This window comes from Cervus canadensis, chromosome 4 (genome assembly GCF_019320065.1).
Source record: "Cervus canadensis isolate Bull #8, Minnesota chromosome 4, ASM1932006v1, whole genome shotgun sequence".
Classification (NCBI taxonomy): domain Eukaryota; kingdom Metazoa; phylum Chordata; class Mammalia; order Artiodactyla; family Cervidae; genus Cervus; species Cervus canadensis.
The window spans coordinates 94559986-94568804 of NC_057389.1; the positions used below are offsets into that span (position 1 = coordinate 94559986).

The 8819-nt window shown below is 61.0% G+C and overlaps 2 protein-coding genes across 11 annotated transcripts in view; one reads left to right on the plus strand and one right to left on the minus strand.

The window, feature by feature from the left end:
* NFIX (nuclear factor I X) overlaps nt 1-4605 on the plus strand; it is a 97377-nt gene extending 92772 nt beyond the window's left edge. For all 10 annotated transcript variants that reach the window (XM_043466852.1, XM_043466851.1, XM_043466847.1 and 7 more), the window contains one exon: nt 358-4605. In XM_043466852.1, coding sequence (XP_043322787.1) covers nt 358-372 — 15 coding nt within the window. In that variant the 3' untranslated portion in view covers nt 373-4605. The remainder of the gene's footprint in view (nt 1-357) is intronic.
* On the minus strand, nt 2845-8224 carry LYL1 (LYL1 basic helix-loop-helix family member). Its single transcript, XM_043466869.1, has 4 exons — nt 8091-8224; nt 6809-7164; nt 6635-6726; nt 2845-5557 (listed from the first exon to the last, which is right to left on the minus strand). The coding sequence occupies exons 2-4, from the start codon at nt 7141-7143 to the stop codon at nt 5136-5138; spliced, it is 849 nt and encodes a 282-aa protein (XP_043322804.1). The 5' UTR covers nt 7144-7164; nt 8091-8224; the 3' UTR covers nt 2845-5135.
* Nucleotides 8225-8819: the final 595 nt, after the last annotated feature.

Here is an 8819-nt window from a genome sequence, read left to right on the forward strand (position 1 = left end):
CCTGGCATCCTCCTCCCCTGCTCCACGACCCACACAAAAACCTAACAATTGGAAACATGGCCAGATCCCAGGTCTGTGCCCGTGCCAGCAGCGCCAGCCATGGGGGTCCCACCCGCTGGGCACTGTGCCCACGGGAAGGCCAGCTGGACTCCAGCACTGGAGGCGGGTCTCTTGGGGGAATAGGATTCCCATAGGAGGGACCCTTGTGGGAGGTGTTGGTGTCCTTGACTCGGCTGGAGCTGGAACCCCTCTGGGGCTTCAGGCACCAACCTAGAGTCCCAGGACCAGGTAAGGGCAAGAAGGCAGTGACCCCTGCTCATCTCAATATCACCTCTTTTTTTGTTTGTCCTATTTCAGTCCTGGTTCCTCTGATAAGATCAACAAAAGAAATGACAAAATGAAAAGAAGAGGTTCCTCAAACGGGGGGAGAAGAAATTTTGAGACGTGGAAAAAAAAATCCCCCAGCCCAGCCCAGCCCCACCGAAAAGCAAAAATTAGACGTCGTCAGCCACTCAGCCCTTCTCTCCTCCAGCCCGGGGACCCCTGCAGGCCCCCAGAAGCAGCTCAGTTCTCAGAGAGCCTCGGAAGAGGTCTCGGTGGAGCTGTGCGCCAGCAGCCAAGCAGAAAGAAACATGCAAAACGGACTCTGTCAAGTAGAGGACAGAAAGAAAGGATGCAGAACTGCCTTCCTCCCCCCACATCCCGTCCCGGCCTTCTGGGGAAGGAGCAAAATCCCCAAACAAAGCAACCAGCACAATTCTGAAGGGGCCTGTCCCCTACCCTCACCCTTCCCAGGGGAACCCCACCCTTGACTCCAGCCGGAGCTTCACTCGGGAGCTCAGAGGACCAGCTTGTAAAGATGATGGGGTGCAGACCCCGAGGGCTCTCCCCTGCAGACTCCACCCCCTCCCTCCCTCCCCCGACTTCGCCTCCGGCTTCTTCGCCTGGACTGGGTGAGGTAGGGTAGCCTTGAGATCCCACCGCCCCTCCCTTGGGCTAGAAGTCCACCCCTCCCCCACCCTAGCTCGGAAGGGGGCATCTTCTGGAGCCAGTTTCTTGCTTCCAGAAAGGAGGGTATTCTGCCACCCCACCCCGAGCTGCAGGGCCAGTTCCCCAGGTCCCAAACCCCTCTGTACAGTCCATAGGAAAAAAATCGGAATGCTTTTCCAGACGGCCCCTCCCAGCCCGGGACAGGTGCCCTCTCCTCTCCCTCCCGAGGCAGGCCAGGAGGGTCGTCGTCCGGACCGGCCACGAGTGAGGGGAGCTGGGCCCCCGGTGGCGCCCACACCCCGGCCCCGCAAGCAGGTGCCCGCGCTCTGCCCCACCGGTCCCCGCCCCTGCCCCTCCCGCAGACAGCCCTGCCGCGGCGGGGCCGGAGAGTGGAGCAGAAAGGGGACCCCGGAGTCGAGCGAGAGTGAGGCAGCCGCCGCCGCTGCCGTCAGCTAAACCTCCACCTGCGCTAGGTAGGCGTCCTGCTCGCCGACTTTCAGTTCCTTTGAAGGGTGTTGGGTGTCGTCCTTTTTCAAAAAGTGTTTTGGAGCTTTCTCTGCCCTACTCCCCCTTCCCTCGCCACACCACCCCCATGGCCACTTCTCTCTGGATTTCAGCTGTAATGTCTTTACTCTTTATTTAGGGGTGGGGCATTCATTGTTTCGGTCTTTGCTGTTGCAATTGGTAACCCCTCCATTTGAGCAACTTGGGAACAATTTGATAACACACCGCAAGAAGTAGCTCTTCCCCCCCTCCTCCCCACCGCAGCCCCCTCCTCCTCCAAGGGATGGTTGGGGGCATGTCCAGAGGGTCTTCAGAAGCCCCCCCTGGGAGGGATGGGAGCAAGAGCACGCCCAGCCCCCCTCCAGGGTGTGACTTGGCCCCGCTGGCTTGTCTTTCTGTGCCTTACTCCCTCCTCCCCGCCTCTCCCTCCTGCGCCCCTTTCTGGAGTCCTTGTGCCTCTCTTTCTCTCTCCTTAACTGTCTGAAAACACAAAGCACAGGTCAGGATCCTCTGAAAGTCAAGCAACCCAACATTGCACCACATAGGGGTGGGTTTTGGGCTTTATTTATTGCGAATCTAGTTGGTGAGGCTGTGGCCCCAAGCGAAGGGAGGGAAGGAGGGGAGGGAGGAGGCTGGGGAGGAGCGGAGGGCCCTCACCTGGGGCCAAAGGGGCCAGCGAGCGGCCGCCTTCTCCCCCGCTGGAATCAAGGAGGTGGCTGGCCCCAGGGGTGGCTTTTGTTGGAAGTCGAGCGAAGCCCCTCCCCCATCCGCGTGCAGCCCTCGGGGAGGACCGGGTCTGAGAAGCAGGGGACGGGGGAACCCGCGGGAGCCTGGGGGTCGTGGGGAGTAGGGCGGGGGGTGGTGGGGGGCCGGGTGGGCCGGGCGTGACGCGCGGTCAAAGTGCAATGATTTTTCAGTTTGGTTGGCTAAACAGGGTCAGAGCTGAGAGGGGAGCAGAAGGGACCCCGTCCCCCTGCCCGGCCGCACGCGCCCCTTCCCTCGAAGACAATCGGGGCGGCGGGCGCGGTGGGCTCTCGGGGGCAGGGGGTCTGCGGGGCGCCCGCCCAGGCGAGGTCGGAAGCTGCAGGCCAGCTGGGCCGGGGCGGGAGCGCGCCCTATAGGGCTGCCCGGGTGGGCACGGGGGTAGGGGGCCGCTCCTTTCCTAAGTGTCGTTGTGAGGGGCAGACGAGGGCGACAGGAGATGTGGGGACGTGTTAGAAGAGAAAAAAAAAAACCCACAAAAATATATATGGGGGAAATGAACTTTTTTTTTTTTTCATTGAACCAAGTGCAATGCATCAGAGAGTTTTCCTATCTTTGTATGTTAAGAGATTAAGAAAAAAAATTCTATTTTTGTTGTAATGTCCTCGCGGCTCTGGGGACGCTAAAAGAACCGGGCCTGCCCCGCCCTGCGCGGGGATAACGAAAGCTGAGTGTTTTTTCCTTTTTTTTTTTTTTTTTTTTCGTTTTGGTTTTTTTTTTTTTTTTTTTTTTAAGTCGTTTTCCTGCGTTGACGAGGATGATCTGGGGTTTTTATTTGCTTCGTCGTTCGTTCTCGGTTTCGGTGGGAGGGCTGAAGGAAACGTTCATTTTAGAATTTAAAAAAAACCTCGACATTAAAAATCAACACAAGATCAAAAAGGAAAAGGACGAGAGAAAATTATTTTAAAGATAATTCAACATAAAAACCCTGGTGCTTCTTACATTATAAAGTACGTTTTAAAAAACCCACAAACTATTATACATAAGTTTATGAATCAATTAAATATCCTGCACTTGTTAGGAACACGCATATCCCTTCTTTGTTGAGTTTAACGGAACGGGACAGCGGCGTGCGCCCGGCGGCGGGCTGCTCTGGCCGCGGGTCTCCCCGGGCGTCCCTTCCCTGGGGCCCAGCGCCCCCTCCTCGCCCGATCCACGGTCCGGGCCCGGGGGCGCGGCGGCGGGTCCCCAGCCCCTCCCCCGCAGAGGTCAATGCCAACGAACAAAGGTCCCCTCCCTCCCTCAGAGGTCCCCAAAGCGTCCTTTTTGAGCCAGACGCCAACTTGACCCTCACCAGCATTATCAGGAGCGCGCTCGGCAAGTTGGTAGTTTCTTCCCCACCCCACCCTACCCCTTCCCCGGCGCCCGCGACTCGACATCACTCCTTCCACCCCCGCCCCCTACCACCGTCACCCTCCGGGGAGCACGGGGAAGGCTCGACGCTCCAGGATAGGACCAGCCAAGCTGACAGGTCGATTCGCCCAGGCCCGCGCACGCACGCACGCACGCACACGGCCCCGCACACAGCCCCATCCTACCCACCCTGCAACCAACCCCCGTCGACTGCCTTACACACCCGCCCCCGCGCTGGCCGGCCGACCTAGTGCCTTGTTCTCACCCCCGTGCTGGCGGAGCGGACGCCGCGCTCTGGGTCCCAGAGGGGCCGGGTGGCTCAGACGACCCACCACCTCCCCACCCCGACCGTGCTGAACGGACCCTCCCCCACACACGAGAGAAAAATAAAGGAGCAATAAAGTCACGAGAATTTTCGTCCCCCAATCGAGAGCCCGAGGGGCACCCCAGCCCCGCCTCTGCTCCCCCCACCCACCCTTGGGGCGCCCCCCCGTCCCCCCGCCAGCCAGCCTGGGCCAGCCCCGCTTCGGCCCGGGAGATCCGTGCGCCCGACCAGCACCAGCATCGCGGACCGCAAAGGCCGCCCGTCCCGTCAAACAAGTTTCTTCTTAGGCTAAGAAACGCAGTATATACGAGTATCTCTATATATAGTACTAATGGATTTGGTGTGCTTCCCCCTTAGCGTCCCCGTCCCTCCGCTCCTCTTCCTTCAGCCTGGTCTCCCCCTCTCTCTGCCCTCCACCCCCGTCTCTGCACTGAGATACATAAGAAACAAGGGTAGTTTACTGTCTGTTTTGTTTTCTGGGTTTTCAGTGTCCTAGCGGAATGCAAGTAGGCAGCCAGCCCGTACGTTCCCTCTCCGCCCCGCCCCACCCCACCCCACCCCGCCCCCGTCACTGCGCTTCTGTTATACCATCTTTGCCTGACTCTCTCCGGCTTCTCCATTGAATGGCTAATGTGTATGTGAAATAAAGAAATAAAGAAAAACAAAAGCAAGAGCGCCCGAGCCTTCGCTAACGCAATCGTGCGGGACAGGTTCGGGGTCGGTGGGATGGGGTCTCCGCGTGGATTCCGCCCCTCACAGCCTTGAGCCCGGCCGGCCACCGCCACCGTCGAGGAGTGCGGATCTCTCAGTCTCCGGGAGGGGGCGCCAGTGAGAAAGCAGCGTGTGCTCAGGCCCCTTCTCAACTCCCTCGGTGACCCCAGCTCGGAAAAATTAGGCCCCCTTTGGGTCCAATGGCCGCTCTGATGTGTTGGTTCCCGGACCTCACCCCGCGGAAGGGGTACGCGGACAAGGCCACTTTCAGCGGGCCGTGGGCGATAAAAGGGTCTTCAAGCCCCTGGGGGCGACGACGGTCGCCCTTCGGGACCGCGGGGGCCCTTTCCCCTGTAGGGGACTCCTCACTGGTCCTTCTTCGGGGGAGTTCGGTCCAGATCAGGCCCTGCGAGCGCGTCGTCCGCCCCTTCCTAGATGGCCCTGAGCTGACTTCCCAGTGCCCTTCGGCTCGGAGGCGACACCGTGGAGGTCATCGCACCTCTGGGCTCACAGCCGCTTGTTCTGTCTTGATGGGTCGGCCCGCCCCGCCGCGGCTGCTGTCGGGGCCGCTGGAAGGCGCGGGCTGGGGGCGCGCCACTACTTCGGCCCTGCGACACGGCCCGCGACGGGCACCGCCGTCGTCCAGGCCTCGGTGTGCCGGCCGCTTTTTACGGGGCCCTGGAGGGGCGGAGCCTGCGGCCAGAGCCGCCGCCTGGTCGCGCAGCAGCCGCACTAGGAAGCCAATGTATTTCATGGCCAGGCGGAGCACCTCGTTCTTGCTCAGCTTCCGGTCGGGCGGGTGCGTTGGCAGCAGCTTCCTGAGCTCAGCGAAAGCGCCATTCACGTTCTGCTGCCGCCAGCGCTCCCGACTGTTGGTGAACACACGCCGAGCCACCTTCTGGGGCTGATGCCCTGAGGACAGGAGTGGCAGGATTGGCGCCATGGCCCAAGAGAGGCAGGCAGCCCCACCTACCCTTACTTGAGGCTCCCAACACCCTCTTGGGGGACTTCAACACTGGCAGTGGACTGAGGCTTTCTCCATCCAAGGGATTCACGTGTAGGATCCACGTGTAGCTCAGTTAGCAACCCCCGCACCCCCCACCCCCAAGCTTCCTGGTGGTGGTGGTTTAGTCGCTCAGTCGTGTCCGACTCTTGCGACCCCACTGACTGTAGCCCGCCAGGCTCCTCTGTCCATAGGATTCTCCAGGCAAGAATACTGGAGTGGATCGCCGTTTCCTTCTCCAGGGGATCTTCCCGACAGAGGGATCAAACCCAGGTTTCCTGCATTGCAGGCAGATTCTTTACCCACTGAGCTAGGAGGGAAGCCCCCAAGCTGCCTAGACAGGGCCTATCACAGGCCCAAGTTGCAGATAACCGAAGCCTCCTGTATTTCTGTCCACTCCTTTATGTCAGTGGCTGCGGTTCCCTAGGGAATGTGGCTGGGGAGCTGTCCTTGTGATTCTCCTTCTGTGTGGTCCCCCTGTGTGGCTGGATGTGCTCCTGAGTCTAAGAGTTTCTTGCATCGTGACCTATTCTTTCTCAGGTGGCCGTGTGATCTCCTGTGTATCCACATGGCTGTGGTTTGTGCTCACTGCCATGTGGTTGTGGTTGTGTGGCTAATTCCTGTGTGGCCATGGACCTCAGGGGCTGTGGTTGTGTGTCTGCCTCCTGTGTGGTTGTGGTCCTGTGGCTGTCTTGTGTGGCTGTCTCTTGGAGTGGATCTTGCCCGGTGGCTGTTTCCTGTGTGTCTGTGCATGTGAGCAGAGCCCCCATGCTGTGCTTTTTTTGCCATGAATCCTTGTGGCTTGTTGGGTGACGGAGGCTGTGAAGAACTGGCCGTGGGTCTGTGGTTTTGCTACATGAGTGTAACCTGAGTACTGAGCCCCCGTGTGTGTCTGTGTGCAGTGGCATCACTTTTCCCAGTGGAAGGTTGTCGGGCAGACGTGGGCCCCAGGAGAGATGGTTGGGCGGACATAAACTCATACTCACCCTCAGCCAGCTCCAGCTCACAGTGGCTTGGTCTCCGCTTTAGCCGGCTGCTAGGGAAGATGCTGAAAGGTCCTGCTGGCCCAATGTAGAGGCTGTAAGGGGTCGTGGGTCACTAATGCCTTGTGGGTAAGGACCTGCCCCTGGATTCCCCCCAGGCCCCAGTCCCCCACTGACCTGTTGAGGAATGGGTGAGGGTGGTAATGCAGGGCCAGGGTGGGTGGGGCGGTTCCCAGGGTAGAGAGTTGCAGCAGTGGGGGACGGAGGGTGCTGAGTTCTGTGGGGGCCATGGCTGCCCCTGGGGGCCTGGTGTGGCCCAGGCTGATCACTGGCACGCCAGGGGGCAGCCTAGGTGGTGAGGAGGAGCCTCCGTGGCCCACCTCCTCCACCTTTGGGGGCCCAGGCGAGGCAGGCTTTGGGGGCGGGGCAGGCACCAGACTGGGAGCACACACCATCTTGGCCTTCTCGGTCATGGTGGGGCCCACCTCCGCCTGGGCCTCGGGCGGGCACATGGACCCCGAGGGGGTGCTCACCTGTGGGAGGAATGAAGCCAGTGGGGCGGGAGGAGGCAGATGCCATCCCCAACCCTTAGCCCAACAGAGCAAGCCCTCACCTGGAGGGAGACTGGGGTGGGGGTGGGTGGCAGTCCGACGGGCAAAGGCAGATGGGAAGTGGGCCCAGAAACTCCCAGGACACAGGAGGGGGTCCGGCACAAGGACAGGGGGTGCCCACTGAGGTGCAGGGCAGCAGTGAGCTCAGCAGTGATGCTTCTGAGCTGTCTGTGACCCATGAGGCCTTAGTTGTGGAGCCCTTGAGCAAATTTCCCTTCTTCCAGAACCCCCTCTGGCCTGGAGCCTGGAGGGAGGGGCAAGGCAGGTAACCCATGACAGACCCTTTCACCACAGGATGCCGCCGTAACCCTCAGATCCAAGACCCTTCATTGACACCATGGACCTTGCAAACTCTCCATGGCTGACTGACCTTCACTTACCACTGCCCCCAGGCTGACCATGGGGCCCTCAGCTATAACCCTGAGGCTCTTCTCATTGTCTCCATGTCAGACCCTGAAAGTCCTCCATAATCACTTCAGTGACCCCCTCCCCCCAAATTGCCCCCTTACACACCCCATGACTCCACTGCTGACACTATGACTCCGGATGCTAATCCTACTCCCCGGCACACGGTCATGCACAAGTCCTCTCTCTGGCTCTGGCATCCTCCCACCCACGCTACCCACAATCAGTAACCACCCCTTTGCACCCTGTTTCCACATCCCTGCTCACTCCTGGCCTCACGGCCTGGCGTGTCCCAGCAACGTCAGGGATTGCTAGCCCCTCTGCCCTGTCGTCCCTAGCTAGACCCTGGGGAAGCTGCTTGGCCTCTTACTTAGTGGGCCCACCAGATGAATGAATGCATGTGGGTCTGGGATCCCCCCTTTTCGGGCCCACTCCACTCTTACCCCAGCACTGCTGCGGCTGCCTGCAGATGGCCCTGACTCTGTCCTCCAGGGCTAGGATGTGGTTCCAGGTTCAGGCAAGACACCAGCCCCCTGCTGCAGCCTCTGTGCTCTGTGGCCCTGGTAGTCGGCCGCCCCGTCCGGGCCGCGGCGTCGGGCCGCCCCTCTTTCTTGGCTCCCAAGGGCCACCGCGGCAGAAGCAGCGGTGGCAACAGGGCAGGTCCCTCCAGGGAAAGTGAGCAGCTCCAGGCCGCCCACCCTCTCCCCGCCCCTGGCGGCCGGGTTTCCTCCCTCTCACCCCTGGCGCAGAGGCTGGAGGATGCTGGGCCAGTGCAGATAAGGGCCTGGCTGCCTGGCCGCGCCTGATAAGGAGCCGGGCTGACCCCGGAGGAAACCCGGAGGGCGGGGATCCCCCGAGCGCGGGCCTCCCGGCCCCGCCTCCCGCCGGCGCAGGCAGGACCGCCTGTCCCCCTCAAGGCCTCACCTTCTGTCCCCCAGGCGCTGCAGGATCCCTGCTCCAGCACACACCCTTGGGAGTGAGGTGCCCGGTTGCATGCAGAGGGGAAACTGAGGCAGAAACGCAGCAGTCCCTATGTTACTTGGGTCTGTCCTCCAGCTTTGAATACCCCTTGTCCCGTGTGATGGGGGTGGAGAGTCCTTTCCGGCCCTGCTGGGGCCTCGTGACCCAGGGGCCCCCTTCTCCTCCTCAGCCTGCCCGGTTCCTCTTTCTAC